At 38.8% G+C, this 22,759-nt stretch overlaps 1 protein-coding gene across 3 annotated transcripts in view; it reads left to right on the top strand.

Moving 5' to 3' along the window:
• TMEM181 (transmembrane protein 181) overlaps positions 1-22,759 on the top strand; it is a 35,585-nt gene that overhangs the window by 3,832 nt on the left and 8,994 nt on the right. The window contains exons 1-12 of one of the 3 annotated variants that reach the window (XM_027634117.1): positions 4,681-4,741; positions 5,539-5,682; positions 9,546-9,649; positions 14,332-14,387; positions 15,664-15,754; positions 16,325-16,443; positions 17,528-17,647; positions 19,492-19,572; positions 20,556-20,655; positions 21,393-21,523; positions 22,121-22,212; positions 22,568-22,625. In XM_027634117.1, coding sequence (XP_027489918.1) covers positions 5,681-5,682; positions 9,546-9,649; positions 14,332-14,387; positions 15,664-15,754; positions 16,325-16,443; positions 17,528-17,647; positions 19,492-19,572; positions 20,556-20,655; positions 21,393-21,523; positions 22,121-22,212; positions 22,568-22,625 — 954 coding nt within the window. In that variant the 5' untranslated portion in view covers positions 4,681-4,741; positions 5,539-5,680. Of the gene's footprint in view, positions 1-4,656; positions 4,742-5,538; positions 5,683-9,545; positions 9,650-14,331; positions 14,388-15,663; positions 15,755-16,324; positions 16,444-17,527; positions 17,648-19,491; positions 19,573-20,555; positions 20,656-21,392; positions 21,524-22,120; positions 22,213-22,567; positions 22,626-22,759 lie in introns of those variants that run through there. The other 2 variants (XM_027634116.1, XM_027634115.1) reach the window with 2 other exon arrangements.

The following is a 22,759-nucleotide window of genomic DNA, read 5'->3' as shown; positions in this document are numbered from 1 at the left end:
AATGAACAGTTTGTTAATTTGTCTGGTGTCTCTCCCTCCCACTCCAATATATTTCTTCCTCCCTTAGCATGCCTCCTGGCTGGGATGGTAGGGCAGGGAGAGCTGATGGAGGGATGGTAGATGATGGCTCCCCCACTGCACTAGACTGTTTTAAGTAGACTATTGGTAAGAAAAGAACTTAGTACCAATGTTACCAAAACACATTTTTATCTGTTTGACATGTTAGCAGTGAGATACCAAAGCTTACCAGAAGACACCAGGCCAATCAGCTGGCAGTTATTTTTCAATGGGAATTTCATAACTCTACCTCCTATCTAATGTCAAAGAGTTCAACTTGCTGGAACCATTTTGATAGGAAGGGAAGCAATTGAAGTGCCTACCTGATAGAGAGGAGAGAGCAGGAGGGTGGCCAAATTGTGGTCTGACATCAGAGTTGCATAACTACAAATAATGACATGGTATTCCTGAAAAATCAATTTCTAGGTTAATGAACATGTCCCCCTGGCCAATCAGCTTACACAGGGAAGCATAGTGTTGATCCTGAATTTAGTAATAACACTCAGTGTTTGAGATAAAGACCTACCATCTGCCCTGCTTTAAATAAGGGATACATTTTAAATTCCTATCACGCAATAATATGGCATTTTGTACATCAAAAAGAAAAGACTATATATAGGACATGATGAAATATATTATTTGACTTGCAGCTTTAAGTAATGATTGATGTTGCTATACAGGTAACAGAAGAAGTAAAATATAGATGATTCTGATACTCTTAATTCCTCACCATCTCCTATTAGTGTTTCCAGTTCATTAAAACATAGACAATCTTCAAAATATGTGGGAAAATTTCATTCTCTGTGGTTCTGCTCCTTTGGCAAAAAGACCAGAGAACAGTCCGTTTGGCTCGGCAATAAAGAGAAACTGTTAATTTTTCCCTAGAGAAACCAGTACCTGTGTGCTTCAGAGAAGAAACTTGAAGTTGCCAGAGAGGGCTGTTGTGATAAGTATACACTTCTTCCCACCTTCTTAATATCTTTCCCCAGTACTCAAAGTGCAAGTCTGTGAGAAGCCATGGGGTCAACAAGACCTTGCTGGAGAACTGTAGTCAAATTCCAGCCTAGACCCAGGCATGATCTTCAGTGGCTGCTTTGAACCATAGCTAGTACCCCTCTCTTGTTCTTCCAAGGCTCCCTGCTGGATCCTGGCAATTGGGGGAAGAACCTGAATGACCCTCATGTGAACTACAGAGCTGTGGCCAGAAGGCTTGAAACAGAAGGAGGAGACTAACACTGTAGCTTCATGATTGCTTTAAGATCCCACAAACTGGCTCTGTGGCTGGAAGAAGCCATCCTAGCTCTCATTTCCCTGGTCACACATTTCTGCTCTCTTCCTCATCTGCCCACAGTTAGTGCTGTATTTGCACAGTGACTGAGCAACTGATTCCTGAGTGACTTTGAGCTCAGATAATTTCCATTACTTGATTCACCACTCTACTGCACTAACATTTGTGCTGGCAAAAATCAAAGAGCTCCAGTGAAGCTGGATTTCACCTTTTGTCACCTGGAGCTGTACGTGTGAGTCATGAAAGTATAAACTGGTCAAGAAAGTATAGCGTTAGTGTTAAGGTGGTTAGTGTAAGCAGCATCCCCACTGAGCTAGCATTGAGCCTGCTTATTCATAGATAAGCCAACCTCCTCTTACTAGCCTCATTCATCATACACTGCCCAGTTCCTACAATAGATGAGGTAGACAGTAGCTTCTTGCACTATTTCATTCCAGAGCAGGTCAGACAAGGCACTGAGTAGCACCTTTTGCAAGAAACAAAGTAGAGTGAGACTCTGACTGCTTCTGTGGGGAGAGAGTGTCTTGCAATGCCTTCAAGTGTTTAGATTGTAAACTCAGTGATACAATTTTCACCAAAAAAATAGTGTGCAATGTACATGTTTACAGTGTATTCACAAGCCTTTGAAAGCCAGTAGATGGCAAAGAGAAATGTGGTTCTGTGGCTAACTGAAGTGAACTGGATGTCAAGCTATGCCACCACAGTCTCTCTGTGCTTCAAGTTTTCTGCCAGTTCAATAAGAAGAATGTATTTTTGTATTGAGGAGAATAAATTCACATTTGTGAAGACACCTGAGTGCCAGAGGGTTTGGAGCAGTCATCCAAACAGCTCAGTTGTGTGCACATAAATGGCAGCGTAACTTCAGAGAGTCATAACTCTGCAACTGCACTTCCCAGAACACTGGAAATGGTCACAGATGCTGTAGGAACCACTCCATCATTTTCTGGCCAGGGAGAACTTGTTGGAGAAGCCCGAAGTGTGCTGAAAGCTACACAGTGCATGTCATAGTCCCCTGTGACCTAATGACTTCAAAGTGTGGCATAGCAGTGCTAACTGGTTCTGAGCATATACTGCTTGTTAAGTTGTCCTGATTACCTGAAGCTTTATTTTCTTCCCTACAGTTTAAATTCTTGTTGATTTAAAATGTATGAACACCTTTTCTTCATTAATTGGTATTATATATTTTCAAGACAGCCTTTTTATGAGATTACTAAATAATCATCAGTGTTGTAAACCACAGATCTAAGTGATGGGATAAATCCAGTATCAACAACTGAATTAATTTCCAGCATGTTTCTTTTAGGTTCAGTGGTGTTACACAGCAGACTATGGGTCATCAGTAATGGACATAACTGTCCATAAGGCAATGGAATGAAATTAATATTATTAAAGTTAAGTACTTTTAAAAAGTAAATGAAATAAAACCATCTTACCATCTAAGTAAGCTTTTAATAGAAGTATTTGATTGTTGAAGAGATAATTATAAAATTATATATTGACTGATCTATCTAAATATTTCTGGGGTCATCCCAAGGGGGCTCTACCTTATGTACATGACAAACACCAAAGCCAGGCAGTTACTCTGAATTTAATTCTAGACTACACACCAGGTTTGTCCACATTAAAGTAACTGCAGTGTTGGCTTTCTATGAGCAAATATTAGAGCTATCAAAAATGAGTACAAAATATAGCTTGGTTAAATCCCTAAAACTGTCTACTCTTCTTCATTGCTACCCAGTGAATCAGTTGACAATCATTGTTGCCCAGTCTTAGAACATTTAACAGAATATCAGAACAAAAATCCAACTTTATCCTAGCATTTGTGCAGGAACAAAACAGTTTGAGGTGTTGTCTAGAGATTTTTATTAAGTAGTGTGTTTAAAGCAGTCGCTTACTCCTAGGATTTAATTTCTGGCACTTGCAGGCTGATCGAATTCTCTGCAAACATGATACATCAATCACATCCCTTGAATACAACAAAGCTGCATGCAGGTGACTACAGTGACAGCATTTTAATTCCACTGAAAGAGCTAGTAAACAAAACCATTTGCAAACTGGATGGCTGCCTCTAAAAGGCACTAAACATGCATGTGTACAGCATGGATACATCACATTGGTCTTTTCACCTAAAATGGGTAGGTTAAAACTGGATTCAATTCAAGTTTGAAAAGGGCACTGGAAATGTGGGAAATATTACTGCTACCCTGATGCAATGACACATTTGACCTCATAACCAGCGGTATGAGGTTCAACAAGGCCAAGTGCCGGGTCCTGCACTTTGACCACAACAACCCCAGGCAGCGCTACAGGCTGGGGGCAGAGTGGTTGGAAAGCAGCCTTGTGGAAAAGGACCTGGAGGTGGTGGTCGACAGCTGGCTGAACATGAGCCAGCACTGTGTGTATCCCAGGTGGCCAAGAAGGCCAATGGAATCCTGGCTTTTATCAGAAATAGTGTAGCCCAGCAGGACCAGGGCAGTGATTGTCCCTCTGTACTTGGCACTGGTGATGCCACACCTCAAATCCTGTGTTTAGTTTTGGGCCTCTCACTTCAGGAAGGACACTGAGGTGCTGGAGTGTGTCCAGAGATGGATAATGGAGCTGGTGAAAGGAATGGAGCACAAGACCTATGAGGAGCTGCTGAGGGAGCTGGGGGTGTGAATAAGCAGCCTGGAGAAAAGGAGCTCATGGGAGACCTCCTGACTCTCTACAACTACCAGAAAGGAGGTTGTAGCCAAGTGGGGGTCGTCTCTTCTCCCAGGAAACCAGCGATAAGACCAGAGGACATAGTGACATAGTAGTAAGCTGTGCCAGGGAAGGTTTAGGTTGGATATCAGGAGGAATTTCTTCATAGAAAGGGTGATCATACATCGGAATGGACTGGAGGTGGTGGAGTCACCGTCCCTGGACGTGTTTAGCTGGACGTGGCACTAGTTGACATGGTGGTGTTGTGTCATAGGTTGGACTCGATGATCTCAGGTCTTTTCCAACCTAACTGATTCTGTGATTCTGTGATACTGTGATTTTGAACCCGCAGCGCTCGGCAGGGCAGGACCAGCCGCGTGACTGCGCTCCAGGACGGCTCACCAAAGCTGACGGCTCACCAAAGCCAACGCCTCTCCTCCTTCCTTCCTTCCCTCCCCTCCCGCGGCCCCGCCGGGGCGCGGGCGGATGTCCCTTCGGGCTCGCCGTAGCGCCCCCCTCTTCCCCCACTGCCGGCGGCAGCACCGCCCTCGGGCCCCGGCCCGGGGCTTGGCGGGGCCGTGACGTGTCGGGGCCGCGGCGGGCGGGCAGTGACGCACGCGGAAGCGGGCGCGAGGCGCCGCCGGCGGTGGTGCCACGGCAGCGGCGGCGCCGGGAGGAGGTGCCGGCAGTGCGCGCGCGGGCCGGGATGGAGCCGTGAGTGGCGGGCGGGGAGGAGCAGCGCGCGCGGGATCGGGATGGGAGGGGGGCGGGGGGGGCTCGAGCCTGAGGGGGCGCCCGGTTGCTTGGGTCTGAGTCCGGGTTCGGGATGGGGAGGAGAAAAGAAAATCCTTGCTCCGGCCGGGTGCGGTAGTTTAGGCTCTTCCCCCTGTAAAGACCTGAATGTTGTCATTCACGGAATCACAGAACGGGTCAGGTTGGAAGGGACCGCACCTGGTCCAACCTCCCTGCTCAAGCAGGGTCATCCCACAGAGCACATGGCACAGGATTATGTCCAGGCGGTTCTTGAGTGTCTTCAGTGAGGGGGACTCCCCAACCTCTCTGGGCAATCTGAATCGAATTCAGGTTATACACGTTAACTCTCGTTAAGGAAATCAGCTCGCCGAGGGTTAAATTTATGTTTCGGAGGCTGTGGTTCGCCACTCAGTGACTGCCCACCTCTTTAGAGGAACGTTCTGATTTGTTCTTTTCTGTGGAGAACAACAACCCCCACCCCTGGTATCTCTACTCTCAGATTGTCTGTTAAAGGAAAAACTTGTTTACCTGGATAACTCTTTGCACAAACAGAGCCATAACCGTAACTCATTATTCAGACTTAAATGAATACAGCAAACAAGAACTAAAAAAAAAAAAAAAAAAAAAAAAAAAAAAAAAAAAAGCCAAACCTACCCAGTGCACAAATATCTTTAACATAGCCATGGTTAGCTGTCAGTTGTCATATAGCAGTTCTGTATAATACTGTTAATGTTAATTTTATGCCTCTTTTTATGTAGTCATGTGCTGCCTCATTAGCTATTAAACGTTGTGGAATACATCTGCAAGAAGAAATTCAAGGTCTTCTGAGGGACACCGAAGCGAGCAGTGTCTTTAAACCATGAGGAAGTGCAGGGTGTATGGATAGACCCAGTACTGTGAATGTAGGTAGGATATATAATCGTTTAAATCAAAGTGGTTTTGATGGTTTTATTTGGAAGTAAGCCTAAAATAGAAAAGAGCAGTTGGAGGCAGAGATGTTGAGGCTAATATGTCAGAAAAACTGCTGTGCATAAAAGTGAGTTATTTCTGATTTTAATATCAACTCTGTACCTATGTACTGCTTAATCTCAGTTTTGCCACAGCCTTCCTTTCTGTAAAGTGAGAGTCTGAAGTGAAAACTATTGTATAACAGGCTCCGTTTTTCAAAATGGCCTTTACCAAAGGCTTTGTTGTGCAGGCATGAGAGGTGAAGATGAGGAATAGCCTGAGAAACATTTTGCCAAAACTTTGAGCCACAAATTTGCTCAAAGAACAAGATTTAACCCACCTTTACATCTCACATATAAATGGTTACTGAAAGATTGCAGATGTTAGGAGTGTGTGTTTCCAAAGTTCACTCTTACCACAGATTGCATTAATGCAGTTTAGTTTTTTTACTACTATTTGAGATGTCTAAGTAGTATTTCTCTGTTTGTATCTCAGTGCTTTCTGCTCCTTTGCAGTTAATTTCAGACATAATTTAATTATAAAGTACTCCTGAGTTAAGATGAAGCTCAATGTAGGCAGTAAAAGCTGCCTGAAAGATCTGCAGACACTTGGATGGCTAGTCCTGAGCTTTCGACTGCCATGGCTAGGGAGCATCTTCTGCTGGTAAAGCAAAGCACAGTTCTTGACTCATTTGAACAGATGCTTCCAGAGTAAGGAACCTTTTTTGATTTTCCCATGAGTGTGTTTCAAACATTTTATTCTTTATTGGACCTTTCAGATGTGAGAAAGAAGCTGTTAGTGGAGGATCATCAACTTGCACTTCTGTGTATTCAGAAACTTTATGTAATGTCTTTCCTAAAGGCAGATGTTTAGCAATGAACATATGGGAAGACCGTTTAATCTGCTTTGTGTGTCAACCGGTGATAGGTGAAATGAGGCACTCAAAACCACACAAGGAAGTTCTGTTATTGCAGCGAGGGGCAATGAAACATACGTCACCTGACAGGAATGCTGTAAATTGTTGTTTGCACTCACGAGAAATGTAGTTAAGATTTGGCTGAGTTCTTACACTTCCTCTCAATAATAAGTATCCATGTTGCCTTATTGACCTGTAAAGCAGCACATTCAGTCAGCGGCTTAGATGAGACTTGAGGAGTACCAGTATGAAAGAAAGGAAAACACAGAGCATGTCCCTACTCTCCCTCGTCTCTGGTCTTTGTTAGGTACCATCATCACTTAGGTAGGTGCACACCTTCCCATTTTGACTACTAGGTGTTGTACCAGCTGGAGAGGAGCTGGAATAAAGAATGTCTGGAACATGTTTCTTCGAAAGCTCTCGAGCCCACCTGTGCTCTGGTATTATGAGCAAATGAGGGTGATAATTGCCAATAGTTGTAACCCTGTGTTGGCTGGGGGGGGGGTGGGAACTCTGGTGACCTTCCTGGGGAGGGAGGACTATGGAAAGGGAGCTGCTTTTCATGTTCACGTTATGAATTTTGAAGTGTCTGCAAAAACTTGGAAATTAGGAAGCTTATGAAGAGAACCGAGAATACGTACAGCATGTCAGAAGTATCCTGCATCAAGCTGTAGCTGTTAAGTGGATGCCCAGATGTAAGCTGTTCAGAACTGCACGAGCATATGTTGAACTTCCCTGCAAACATACAATACTCGTCCAGTTGTCAGCTGTTCTTGATCCATGGACTTTCCCATCCAGACCCGATTTCTGTGTATTGAGACATCCTCAGTATGTACTCTGCCATGAAATACTTGGTATCCAGATGAACCCTTATAAGTTAATTTAGGCATGTCAGCATTTTAGGCACCATTTTTATATATCAAGGATTTTCCTGTTAAGATCAGTACTCTAGTATCTCAAGATAGTATCTCATACTGGATATACTTAGGTAGATAGGGAATACCAGGTCATTTGTGGAACTGAAGAAGCGCTTGAAACTGGTAAAAAGATGCACCTTGGTTAGTTAGTTATTTAAGTACTAGTGCAGATGTAATAGCTTTAACGTGGTTTAAGTACATAAAGGCTGAAGTTTTAAGACACTGATTTAAGAAACATACTGTAGTTATATCCCTGCAAAAGCTGTGCAGACAAGTTCTGGTTTGAAATGCTTCTATTAATAGCTTCTATTAAATGTCAGCTTATAATCATATTCATGAGACTTCTGTGTGATGATCTCTGACAGAGATCTGATCTTATTTATAAATGTCTGTGATAATTTCATGTACGATTTGCCTTTTTTGTCTGTACAATCAGCTATTCTGACTTCTAGAGTAATGCAGAGTTTCTGCTGCACATAAGGGCATGTGGCAAGGCAAGTTACTCTGTGTTTGCAGGTGCTGTGCCTGGAGTCCTGCACTGCCAGTTTGTGCAGGACTTGTAACATTTATAGTTACTTACTTGTAGTTCTCATTATTTCTGTAGGGTTTTCCTCCTTTCCTCACCTCCTTTGTGAGTTAAATTAAAGTTTGGATCTCTCAAACTTTACAAGAAAGGAATAATGTAATTTTTTTTGCAGTGCTTTGTTTGGAGAGAATGATTTTTAAAGAAAATAGAGGTTGTTATTATTAGATCCTTGTATTGGTGATTTGTTTGCCTTGCTTATAAGGGCTGCTGTGCATGCAGACACATGGTACCTGGTCCCAGAGTTCAGGCTGGGCTTGTGGAAGGGATTTCAGCTCCTTTTCTGCAATTCTTCATTAATGTGATGAACCAGTAAGAGCACTGTTCAGCTGGTGAAAAGAAGTTTTATTCCAAGCCAAAAGGGAGCACTACCATTAAAGTCTTATGGTTTCATTTCTTTCCAGGATGATGCTCATACAACTTTATTGAAAAACACCAGCACCATTCCATCACCCTCCCAGTCCTAGCAGCTTTTCCATATAAACTGTACAGCTTTCTATGATCAAACCTTCTGGAACAGCACTAGAAAATCAGTTATGTGGTGGCTCAGTTCTGGCATAACTCGAAATGTTGGCTTTATTTTGGAAAATGCTGGATTTGGTTTTTTTTAGAAATTACGCATTTAACAAAAAGGAAGATGTGTTATGTAGGATTAATTATTTGATCTTATTTCCCTGCCAACAGAACTAGAAGTTACCCGTTTCCAATTGGTCTTTTCAGTACTTTTCCCCTCTCTGTTTTGTCTTTAACCTAATGATAAGCACCAAATAGTTGTGGAAGAAATGTCGTTGCTTGTATGTGTATTTGTATTTAAGTGTCTAATAATAAACTTAAGTTCAGTTTTCTGTTTCCCAAGCTTTGGTGGAGTTCAGATGAGAATTCAAAGCCTGAGCATGAACATCTAACAGATCTGGAGTTCTGCATTACTCCTTGTTAGGGATGATCCTGAAGGGATGAAGTATATATGTAGAGTGCAGAAAACTTATCAAGATCCTGTGCAGATAACTGAGTTGTTAGTGATGTCAGTCCCTTTAGATTAAGCTGCCATTACAGGAGACATGGTGTCTTGGACGTTTAAATTATTAATGTGTGAACTAAAATACAGCTTTTTATCCCTCTAAGAAATGCTGAAGTCTTAGGACAATAGAAAGCCCTAGCATAAGAAGAATCTGCAAAATTTTTACGTTTTGGAGCACGGATACGTGTGCACATACATATGTCTAATAATGCCTAGTAGTTATCCTTGCTCTATGAAGCAGCGTTAATATTTTTCTCTTAGTGTTACATGTTATCTCAGAGTTCGGTTTCATTTTCTTTGTGGAAAAATGAATGGGGTCTATTTTCTGCCCCTTTAGAAATGTGACTGACAACTAATTCTATGCTTTCTTTTGCTTCCTGTAGGCTGGCACCGATGCGATTATATACACTGTCCAAAAGGCATTTTGTTCTGGTCTTTGTAGTATTCTTTGTTTGTTTTGGTCTGACAGTCTTCATAGGAATAGCAGGTAAGGACTTTGTCTTTTTAAAAGATTACAGTTCTTGTATGCTTTGTCTAAACCTGGTGGTATTTACACATGTATTTAAATGCTAATGGGCTTAGTGCCCCTGAGATGTCTGAGGAAGCATTACTCCTGACAGGGAAGGGAAGTGTTTCTTCCATTTCATTTTTTCATAGGAGTACTATCTACAACGACTTGGTATTTAAAAGTGCTTTGCAGGGAGGAGTCAATAAAATAAAACAAAACCAGTTTCATTGTAACATAATTTTTCAGCAGACTGCTACATTAATTGTTTTTCTTTGTGTTTCTGTCTGTAAAATGGTCGTGCTAATACTTGGTTTACTGTGAGGAAACTGCTAACTGTTTGTAAAGTCTTCTAAATGTTTGGGTAATAAATGCCAGAGAAATAATAAATATTTTAGCACTATAAAAATATGAACTTCAGTTGTCAAACATATATGAGCTTTGCTCTCTGGTTTCAAAGACCTTTGTTGGAGTCCTGATGTGATCTGAGAGGCACTTAGTGTCTGAGTACTTATCCTGGAGATAAGAGATTTGATCCACAAAGATGCAGTGTCACTAGGGAGTTGAAAAGCATGGGAGCCCTCTTTATTTTATGCCAGAGAGCTTTTCCAGGTATAAAACATACTTGAAAAATAAGTCAGTGTGCTGTCACAGCAGTGTTAATATACTAGTACTCTGCTGTCAGGAGAGCTTTGTCAATACAGAAGTGACAGACAGGGAGAGGGGAAGGGAGGGACTTGTACTCATTAGGCAACCCATCCCGTATATAAGAATTACGTAAGGTTGTTACCATCTTCCCCCACTTTACTGCTTGCTTCCACGTCACCAAGCATGTCCAATGTGTTCTCCTGTGCCCCTCTCTGACACTTTTTGACCTGTTTGTTGGATTGTTTCTACCTTTGCCCTGTCCTTCATTTCCTTTAGAATGAGAAGGGCTGCCCAGGCCTGGGAGTCATCTGCTCCTGCCTACCTTGGAAAGAAGAGGGGATTAATTGGAGGCAGCTGTCTAGGCTTTTTATGCCCATCTGTGCCTTGTAGGCAGTACATTTTTCATAATAGCATTAAATAATAAAATTTGTCTGTGAAATAAAACCTTCTTTCCTGCAGTTTGATTTATTGTAGCAGCCTAAGGTCCAGATAGACTTTCAGTTCATAAAGGTTAACCACTGATATTCCTGCGACTTGCCTAAGGATGCTGAAGGACATTATTTGGCCACTAAAATACTGTAGAAATACATTTACAAAAGTGCATTTTATATGAATGATAAAGAGCAAAAAATGGAATTACCTAATTTATTGTAATTTGGCTATTTGGCTATAAAATTGAACCATATTTGTAGTTGTATATTTATACTGCCGGGTTGCAAGAAGTGAAAGTTGTTTTACATAAGATAGGCAAAAAGCAATGCTCCTGGAAGAGAAAACTGAGCATTTCATTCTTAAAGGATATCAGAACCTGTGTTGGTGTGTTGCATTGTGTCTGTGTGCAGAGCAATCTGGTGATGTGGTTACCTTTGGCCCAGGGGACTTGGCTGCTGTAAGCAACACTTGGTCATCTGTACCCTGCTGGGGTCCCAGGCCTTGCCTGTGATCCCCTTCAGGAACTGCCATGGCTGTGGGATTCTTGTCCTTGTAAGATTGGTTTGCCAGATACTTTTGTTGACAAAGCATGAACACCATGTATTATTATAACTTAATTATTTTTAAAAGAATGGTGTTTACCTTGGGAGGAGATTTGCTGAACACTTACTGTGATGTTTTTTGTGACTTTTGTTGACAGCTGCTTGCTTCCTGTGAATAGAAGGAGGGGCAGTAACAGTAGAATGCTCTGTCATTAAAGGGTGCAGTCTGAGAAAAACTCACCAAACCCACTAAGTAAATGAAAGCATGGGAGATACATCCATATTTTCCATGCTGCCTGAATATGCCACTGCCCATACTCGACATCTCTACCTGCAGTTTGGGAAGCCTAGCAGAAGTCTTGCTTTTCATCTGAGAAAACAAGACAGTTTAATCTATGGTGGCAGTTGCTCCTCAGTTCTTGTAACCCAAGACAGATGCAGACTTGTTTGATCTTTTTCCCAAGTTGCACTCACTTTCTTTCCCTTGTCCCAGTGGATCTATGTTATCTCTGGGGTGAGACAAGTGTAATGAAAATCCAAGGTGCAGAACTCCTTCTGTACCTGTGCAGTTTTCCTGTTCACCACCTCAGGGTGGTTCTTTGCTTTCAGCTGTGATTCTGATAACTGAGCAAGACTGAAAAAACCCCAGTAACAATTTAAATTAGTCTCCACAGCATCGTTATGGTCAGTTGCTTAAAAAAGCTTTTATATATTGCTTGCTTCAGAAGTAGCAGTTAATGGCACTAGAACTTCATTATTTGTTTGGTTGCTGCTCTTAAAAATTGACTGTGATTTCTCTGTCCCAATATTGGTTCATATCTTCCAATTAAAAAAAAGCTTATAAAAAAGGCCAATTATTTTAGTTTTGTCAAGAACTGATTACTGACATATGATGACATCATCTGTGAACACTTACTGAAATTGAGTTATGCTTTTTAAACCAAAAAATGCCTTTTTAAAAATCTGCCCTGTTTATATGTACTTGAGAACTGAAAAATTCAGTGATCTGGAACTGACTTTATAGTGGGTGGCTGTTAGTGATGTTGAACTGCAATCCTAATATGAAATTTTGACTATGATGGATGAAATTCATAATTTTTCCATTTAAAGTCTGTAAGATGGTTAATACTGTTATTAGAGTGGTTGTAGGAGCCCAAGCAGTACTACATGTTTAGAGCTGTCATGACAGGTAACCTAAAATATTTCTTGCACAGAGCGATCCTCTGTTGCTTATTTATAAACTTCCTTCTTTTCCATTGTTTCTCTGTAGTAACTTTGAAGTCCATGGTCTTTGTGAAAAACTGCTTTTCTTGCATAATTTTTTTAATACTGAGCTTATGGCTGAAAGAGCATATTGGGAGGGTTAATAAATTACATTAAATTACCAGACCAAATATATAGAGGGAGAGACCATTTGGACAGCAAAATCTTACTGTGGTTGGGAAGCCTGTGGTGACCAAATACAAATATGTATGTCCTGCGTTTGTTCCTACCTGCTTTAGGTCTCCTCTGTGTTTGTTCACACCTCAGTATATAGACACAGATCTGTTTCTACTCTTCCCTTTCACTTTTCTGGTTTAGTCCTTTCGTGTTTTTTGTATGTACAAACATGTGCATTCTTCTTCTTCCCAGTAGCATGTGTTCTTCCATACCTCGGAAGGCTAAGGGGAAATTGTAGCACTCTCTACAACCACCTTATCAGAGGATACACAGAAGATGGGCCTAGACTTTCTCAGAGGTGCATGATGATAGGGGGAGAGGCAACAGACATAAGCTGGGACACAGAAAGTTCCAGTTAGATATTAGGAATTTTTTCTTACCATAAGGGTGATTAAATACTGAAACAGGTTTCCCAGAGAGGTTATGAGAGTCTCTGTCCTTAGAGATGTTAAAGACTTATTTGGACATAGCCCTGAGCAACCTAATTAAACAAGAATGGACTAGATATTCTCTGGAGATCTCTTCTAACATAAATTGTGATTTGATTGCTTCCCATTTACTGCATATAGAACTAGAGGTAGGATGTGAGTGGATGGATCAGTACCTGCTAAGCGTGTGCATGTCCGTATCCAGAATGATTGGAGGAATGGTTGCATAAAAGGTCTGGTATGGAGTTGAACATCTCCCACTACAATTGGACATGCAACTCTATTAAATGGATTGTCTGCTTTGGGAGAAATTGTTTATACAACTTCTATGCAGTTATCTTTATTTATGTGATGACATTCATCGTGTATCATAGCCCCAGATTTCTGTAGAAAAGGAAGGGCCCAGTCTGAGTAAATTGAGAACTGTTGCTAAACAAAACGTGGGTATCTTGGCTTGAACAGACCAATGCAATGAAAATCCAACTTTATCCAGAAAGTACTGTTACTGTGATTGTATGGGCAAGTACATTACACATGCATAAAAAGGCATTGGCTTCTTGCACACAAATACAATGGGATGTGTTTGCCCTGGTGCCCTAGCCTTGAGTGCAGTGTGTTACGGATGCTGTGCTCCATTTAAACTAGGTAATGGTAACAATTTGGCCATGCAAACTTTATAGTTCAATTAAACATGCTGTTTTTTCAGGTGGTTTCTGCAGCCCTTGTTAAACTTTGAGTCTCTGTAACAAAAGCGCCACTGGTGCTTAGCCAGCTTTTTCTGTAGCTGAGTACTTTCATGACTGCACTCCTATGAAAAACTTGGGATATATTTATATAAATACCATGTGGTTTGTTGTAGTAGAGTACACATTCAGGGCTTCTGACGTGGAATTCTTGATTTATAGTTTACCTTCTATTTAATCATACCTAGAAATACTATGTCAGAATTGCTTAAAGGAACATTCAGACCAAGTTTATAAATTATATTGAAATGTCCAAGTGATTTACCCTTCAATTTAAACGTCTGAAATACTATTTACCTGCAATACTATTTACCTGCTTTGCAGGTGGGGACTTCGTACAGTGTTTTGAAAACCTGTATTTACATCATTACTTACCAGTAATATTTATACTTCAATATTGTTTTCTTTTTTCCTTCTTATATATTGTGCAGGTCCTAATGTAATTGAAACTTCTGTAGCAAGAACAGACTTAAATAGCAGCCTAAAGGTAAGAATTAAGTATAATTGGATTATATGAATGGCTTTATTTGATGTTAGTAATATTAAACATTACCCTTCTTCCCCTCAATTATTTTAAGTATTTGAACTTTTACTGGAAAACGTCTTATTGGTGCTTTCCAGTTTGAAACTGAACATACAATACTGTCCTACTGCTGTGTTATTTATGAATGGCCCAGCAGCAATTTCTAGTCTGTTACTGTTGTGAGCAGGCCAGGTAGAGAATTCTAGGATGTTTCCGCACAGCAGTTTCTGATAAAGTAGCATTTGAGTTTTCCCCTGGTGAATTAAGGTTGGACATTCTTGTAGGGGGTTCAGAAATAGAAATTGAGAACATAAACTGAAAAATGATGCACTCAGTGGCAATTAATAATATCCCTCTTGTGATCTTCCTTTCTACCATCTGGGAAGGAATATTTCTGTTTCTTGTTAATTGTTCACTGTCACTTGACCAAGACATGGGATCTGGCTTCCTAACGTGAACCTTCACATTCACGTTCTTAAAACTTTCATATTTTGGTTCTTAGTTCTTGCAATTTTTTTCTAGATAGCTCTTCACTGTCAACGTAATATCTGAAGTATTTTTTGTGAAGGTGCTAAAAAGGTTTCGTTTTGGGGGGTTTTTTTAAGTAAATTTTTTTTAAATACACTGGAACATTTCTTTGTTTTTCATCTATTAGTCACCTATATTTGTCTGTACTGATACTGTATTATGGGTGGATTTTCTTTTTTTTAAAGCACATTTTGATTTCAAATAAGAGAAGTCTTCCCTGCATGTAGGTTTTATCTGTTAATGATATCTTCCATTCTTTGGAACTGAATGTGGGATTTTTAGAAAACCTAGTGGAAAATAGTTTTGTTTTCATAGTTATAGTAGAACAGGTTTAAAACTGTGGCAGATAAAGGGACGCAAACCTGACTTTTGATGTGAAGTGTTAAAAATTATTACTTATGTTCAGGCTAGGTCTCAGGATTTTGTTTTTCATGTCTGAACTTATCTGCTTTAATGCTGCTGCTCTTATGGGCTTTAGGTAGTCATACCTGTCCTTGCTTCTGTGCTGTGCAAAACACGTGGGCTGTTTAAGCTAATTCTCTGAAAGACTTCTATTTGAGCTGCTTACCATACTGTCCACAGAGTACCATATATTAAATCTTTTCCCAAAAACATTTTCACAGACATAATTAACATGCCTTTCATCATTGTAACTACAGATATGCCATGTAACAGTGTAATGGCTGGTGCTAATCTTATGGGTTTTTTACAGCTGAAGCCATTTAATTTAAGTTCGCCACCGCTGTCAACTTACAATCAGCAGCTGTGGCTGACCTGCGTAGTTGAGTTGGATCAGCATGATGGTGAGAATCTTACATAATTCTCAGGAAACTTGAGAATAGAAAACTTGCTATAGCAACCTGTCTGTTGTGTCTTCAATTTCATCTGTCACACAGATGATCCTGTTGCTTTTTGTCTGTGGTTGGTAGATTTTTTCCTCTGATGCTTTTTCTTCCCCTCCACCCCCCCCCCTCAGTAAAGACATGGACAGCACTGACTGAATTGTAAGAAACAAGTATAGGGGAATATTGTTTGTTATTTCTGTGAACACAGTAGTATCCAGATAATCTGTGTCTTTCCTCCTTCATTTTTGGGGGAATTAGATGTGGTCTGTAATATTAATTTTTCAATAAAACTTCCCCGTATATATATGAGAAATACTGTATTAGTAATTGTTAATCTGTCAAGATTCACTACAGGGTTTGAGACTTACTGCATAAGTATTAAAATACTGTACCCCTACTTCAGTAAAGTATAACTGAATAACTCTGAGTAATATTTGGATAACACACATTTTGACTACATCTGAAACTCTATTTGGGATTTCATCTCTGAATGTAGCAATAGGTTGATGTTTTCTGTTTTATTTGCAGTATCCCTCAAAAAGAATGTTACTATGACAGTCAAAGTACTTGGAGTGGTGAAGGATGGAAGCACACCATATGTTAATAATCAAGTTCATAATCGAACAAGATTACTCAGTTGTGCACAAGTATGTACTTGCTTAAACAAAACTTTGATGAAGTGCACTTTCTTTAAATCTGTTTGTGTGCATGTTGCTTTACATTGCAAATAAGAAGAATGTATCTGTTAAACATGTCTCAGGAAAGACTCTAGAGTATGGTTTTATTTATAATGGCAACAGTTAGTAATGCTGACCAAGTATCTTCCTATCCATCGTTTTTTTGCTTACTTCTATGACTTGTGTCTATTACCCATTAAAGACCCTTCTTTCTTGTTAGAATTGCTCTTTGTCAGCAAAACAGTGTGTCCTGTTCAGTCACTTAAACAGGTTTAGCAATACTGAATAGAGAGATATTGTAGTCAAAGACTGGATATGGGGTTGCAGTGGGGAGAAAGTTCTCCTCCAACACCTCACACAGTCTGGTTCAAATCAGCTGGCAACTGTGTTCTGAAAAAGCCAAATTTTTTGCCACCTGCGAAGAAATGTTTAAGGTTTGGAGATTCTAGTGTAATTTTCTCTGAAGTTTTTAAGCTTGGAGACATCCAAACTAGTTTCTCCAGATCCAAGTCCTTTAGGAAGGACATAGCTGAAGTTTTTTATGATAAGTGTATACAGGAAGTCAAGGATTTTCTTTTTATATATGTATGCACATATCTATGAAATTTGCAGAAATCAATTAACAGTGTTCCATTAGATATAATTACCTATGGCCAAGAGAACAATATGCTTGAGTTTTCTCTTTCCTCCTGTTAGCTTTTAAAAATGAGTTAGTACAAGATAGCCCCATCTCCCAATCTGATGACCTAGAGTTTGACTGACAGTTATTCATATCCATCCTGGTGCTGCCAGCAGGTGCTTTCACCAGCTAAAGTGAAAAGCTAGCCTTGTTTATTGTTCAACCACTGACTTTATCAGTGACTGACTTTATCAGTTTCTTCTGTTTTGCCTTTGTATCTTTCAAGAAGCTCTTGATTGAGATTGGTGAGACATATAATAAATATCATCAATATTCAACCATTTAGAAACAAATTCTCCATCCTATAGTGACAGTGCATATTCTGGAATAATTTGAAGACTTCAACATACTATTCTCTACTGTATGTGTTCACAGAAATGCAGTGAAATCATTGTTGCTCATCTTGGCTACCTGAACTACACTCAGTACAACATATTTGTTAGCTTTGACGATCTAAACAAGTTAACATACACTATCCAGAATATTACTTTCACAGTAAGTATTAAGTTTTATGCTAGTAAAACAAGTCTCTTTAATGCTGTAGAGGTGTGCTTTGACTGTAACAAAAAAGTGTCTGATTTTTGAAGAGAAATATAAAAATGCATTATAATTAATTTTTCTGTCACTACTGATGTCAGAATTATTGTAGCATTTACTGTTCATAAGAGTCTAGATCAATTTTTTCACCTCTATAGATAAAGATTTTTCTCTCAGAACTGCTGATGCTGTTTTTTGTAACAGATAAATTTAGTCTTAATTCCTGGCAGATATTTTTAATAATAGACAAAGTAGACTAGAACATTCAGTTTTCTGCATTTGCTTATAGAGATGTTGCCTTTCTGAAGCATAGTATCTTTTTCAGCTTCTCCAGGAGATTTATCTGAATTAGCAAATTTTCCAGACTTCACAAAAGCGTGGGCTAGGAAGACTTAACAAGGGAAAAATGGTGTTTATTTTCAGCTAAAATAATCAGGCTACTAAACTAATTCACTAAAATAATCCCTGGTGAAATAATTATCTCAGTACATAGTTCTAAAGACTGCTTATAAAACACATCATCAGCGTGTGTTGACTGGCTCCAGAAAGAAATTTGCACTGGGAGAAAATGGAACTAAACCAAGTTTATAATACATGTTACTATGCTGTATTCTACCTGTATACAGCATTTGGAATGTCAGAGCAGGTAGCAAACAAAAATCTTACTATAAAACAAAAGTGTTTTTTATATACTAAATTAACTTTCTAAATATTAATATTTGTAATATTCTAATGCATAGAGCACATCATTAAAAATAAGCTCTAAGGGGAAAAAACCCCTAAGCTCACAAACTGTTTGTTTAGTTCCAAATTTCAAACAGGACAAAGTGTTGGGGCATTTGTAGTTGTACAGTTTATTATCTTGCTTTGCAGGCTACCTTTAAGGCAGACCTGTGTGCAACCCCAAAAAAACCTCTAACCCAAAGCCCCACTTTCCTGCAGCAACGGAAATTATCAAATTTATTTCATTATTACAATTGTTTATGATGACCTCAGTTGAAATAGTAGATTGCCTTTTGAATAATAGGGTTCTCTACATATAATTTTCATTCTGCATTTACAGTTTAAAATGAAAGGTAAAGCTTCTTGTTCACATGAGCAGAGCATGTGTTGTACCAGGGAGTTTACATTTCAAAAATGGCTTCAAAACAGAAGCATGCCAGGTATGAGATAAATTGTTGACAGAATAGAGTTTTTGCAAACTGACATGTTATAATGAATGTTTGTGCCCTTCTGGTAATTAGAGGAGAAGGAGCTTTTCCGCCAACTTATGAAAAGATTTCTGTATTTCTAGTAAGCTCATTTATTCTTCCTTTATGTGATTTTCTTTTTTTCCACTTCTGAGACAAGTGAGCAGGCTTTAAAAAAACAAACCCCTTATGGGAAGCACCCCTGCACCTTATTGATCTCTTCATAGTCAATTTATGCAATTGACCTTGGTAATAAAGAAGAACATGCTGGATTTACTCATTTATTGGTATTAAAACTTTGAATGAAAATGCAATTTAAATCAATGAAGAAAATATCCTTTTTGTCCTGAGAATTGCTTTAACATATGACAGCACTGAGTATGTTACAAAGTGGCAGGATAAAAGAGAAACAGGGCTATTAGACTGCTTTGCTTATCTTTTCATCAGGTAGTCCTGTGGATACGAATTTGTCTTTGTGAAATTTGGCTACACCTTCACATTTCAAAAAGCCTGAGAACTTTCCAGTATCTGCATAAAGTGCTAATTATCAATGTCATATGTACCGTGTCAAAACATCGTTCATTGGGCTCTTTTTCTTTTATTTTCTTCTAGTGGAAGACCTACAATCCAACTTTTTCACAAGTGGAAATATGGTTCCGATTTGTCTTTGTAGTTCTTACTTTTATGGTCACGGTAAGATTTTGTTTCAGTTTTTCTGGAGTATATTATATAGACAGCTGATAACACTGCTTTGTAGTGCTGTGTAAGCCCAGGCAGCTGAGCTGACGTATCACTGAATGGATTGTAAAAAATGTTAATGAAATACTTATGTAGTTGCTGCTTTTATGTTTGTACAAGTGGTATTGAAGGGACATTAAGAAAATAGGATAAATGGGAAAACTTGCTTTTCTAAACTCTGATTTTGGATTAAACAGAAAGAATTTTGCTTAAACAGAGGAAATTGTGATTAGATGCTAGAAAAAGTATTTTTTTGCAGTACAGGTAGGCTCAGACTTTGGAATAGGATGGCCAGAGTGTGGGCTGTTTGTGTCTGAAAATGAGCAAAACATCAATATGAACCTTGATCTAACTTTAAAGTTATCATTGCCTTGAGTGTGAGGATGAGCCAGATGACCTCCAGAGATGCCTTACAATCTAAGTTATGCTATGATTTAGATCATCTCTCCTTTCCAACCTGGTTTGGCTCTGGAAAAGAAGTATTTGGGAAAAAGAAAAACGACAAAATAAGATCTAAAATGTTGAATTTTCAGAGTAGGGACACCAAAGTACTGCACACTTGCATAACATTTTTCTTACATAGATGACGTCACTCAGCAGGTAACTGTGAATATAAAATGCAAGCTGCATTTTTAAAAAGTCAGTTTAGGTGGAACTTGATGATAGTGTATGACCAGTAATGAGGCAACAATTTTTTTCACACGTTGATTTTCACAGTACTACCTGGTTTACTTCTCAGTTTGCTTGAGAAATTATGTAATTTGCATTGGGGTCAGCCAGCAAACTTGAAGTAGAGCCTAACAGACCTGGCTCATGTTTTACTGTGTTCTCAGAGGCAAAGACCTCATGAAGCAGCCTTTGCAATGTGCTCTTAACTCTGGTTAAACCGTTAAGGCTGTACCCCTCCCTTACAAATCGTTGTTTTTGTTGTTTTATAGTGTCTGTTTGCACATTCTCTGCGGAAATTCTCCATGAGAGACTGGGGTATTGAACAGAAATGGATGTCCATCCTACTTCCTCTCTTGCTACTTTACAATGGTACTTGTATCCTGGAATTTTTCAAAAAGCTCCTTTTTAAAAAAGAAATAGAAAAAAAGACAAAAGAGAGAGAAAAAGGCAAAATGGAATTCCTCCTTGAATTTATAAGCAACTGTTTATAAGGCTTCAGAAAACTAAATAAAAAAAATCTTAGCAACCCTTTTCAAGTGTAGCAAATTCAAGGGCATAATGAGTAGGTGGATTTCATTCTTTTCAGTCACATCAATGTCAACTATTTGTTTAATGCTCTGATTGGAATAGGTGCCTACCATACTGAACCTTTCAGTTTCTGTTCATCTGCTAAGTCTTACTTCTTCATTTTTCAGATACTCACACTTCAGTTAAAAATGGACGCTACTTTTAGTCCAGGAAAACACATCAAATTCTAGCACTTTCTAGCAGTACTAAAAGAATATTTGCATTTTAATCATTGTGTGATAATTTTTAGGTCATCACTATTAACAGTGGTTTAGTAGAAAGTCTAATAAAACTTGAAATCTTTTAGAAATGTTGGCAACCATTTGAGATTATTTCTACAGCACAGAGGATTGCTGCTGGAGGCACCATTTTCTTTATTAATTTCTTTAAGATAAAGCGAACTTCAGTTTCGTTTACTGGTGTAATTTGAAAAATCTAGGGTTTTTTGTTCCTCTGAAGATACGTTCTGCTTTACTTTTTCTAATGAAAGGTTTTCTTCTCTCTGTTTAACTTTTTTTTTTTTCTTATTTATTTTACAGATCCGTTTTTCCCCCTTTCTTTTCTGGTCAACAGCTGGTTTCCTGGAATGCTGGATGATCTATTCCAGTCACTGTTTCTGTGTGCACTGTTGTTGTTCTGGCTTTGTGTCTACCATGGTATAAGAGTACAGGTAAGGGTGCACCAGTATCTACTACTGAGAAGACTTGTTTTTTTTCGGTTCTCTCAAAAGGTGACAAAAATGAAATGAAATATTTTAAAGAGAGACGTTTATTTTATTCATAAAGTACAATGTGACATATGAAGCTTTGGAGTTAAAATGATTTATGGTGAAGTAGATTATCTTGATTCCACCAAGTCTAAATGAAATAGGTGGGACAGTCTTCAGAATCATGACGCCATTATGCTTTTTCTTGCTTGAAGGGTTTTGTTATTCTATGTGGTAGTTGATTGTTTTTTTAAACTAGTTTAAAATTCTGCTTAAGAGAAATATGAATTCTGGAGCATGTTCCTTTATTTGCATTATCAGTGAAATATATGGGACTTTATAAATAGGATGCTCCAACTCTACTGCATCTTATTAACACAAATGATGATACAATTTTATGTCTTCTCTAAATCACCTGTGCAGGATAAAAATGCAGAAGATGAGTGTTTTAATCTAGTTCATGTTGAGTGAAACAAAGATGACAGTTATTTTATTTTGTCAAGAATGAATAAAATCTCAAATGGAGTTCACTTCTTCACCACAGTATTGTTTTCTCTACAGGGGGAAAGGAAGTGCTTAACTTTCTATCTGCCCAAATTCTTTATTGTTGGACTATTGTGGCTGGCCTCTGTTACACTGGGAATATGGCAGACGTAAGTAATTTAAAATTTAGTGCAGAAGTATGAGCTGAGAGTGTTCAAGAATGAGAAGGTTGTTTATAACTAGTGGTAGAGAAATGCATTTTCTAAAAAACAAATGGGGAGATTAGACATGATTACAATTTAAATCCTCCATATTTCTTCCAAACTGGGTTAGGAAATGAGAATGTTATATACAGTAAATTGTCACGACTGCATTTGAATTAATGGCATTGCACCGACTTTTATGGTGAAAACCTTTATAGTAACTTTAAACCTTTTCTTTTGAGTGGGTTTCTTGGTCAGTATGTCTTTTTGACCTTGTCTGGAATGGTGCACATACCAGTTTTTAATTTTGAATATTTTCTAGCGTTAATGAAGTACATGATCCTACATATCAATACAGGGTTGACACAGGCAATTTCCAGGTAAGTCAAAAATGTTTTCTTGCTATTAAATTGTCAGGTAGAGTTAGGCAATACAAGGACATGGGGTTTGTTCTTCTATAAAAATCTATAACACAATTTAGAAAATACAAAATGCTGGTCAAATGGTCTTACTC

This window comes from Corapipo altera, unplaced genomic scaffold, assembly GCF_003945725.1.
Source record: "Corapipo altera isolate COAL_440 unplaced genomic scaffold, ASM394572v1 2b, whole genome shotgun sequence".
NCBI lineage: Eukaryota > Metazoa > Chordata > Aves > Passeriformes > Pipridae > Corapipo > Corapipo altera.
Note: the sequence above shows the minus strand (reverse complement) of the source record. Positions and strands in the feature narration are given on the sequence as shown.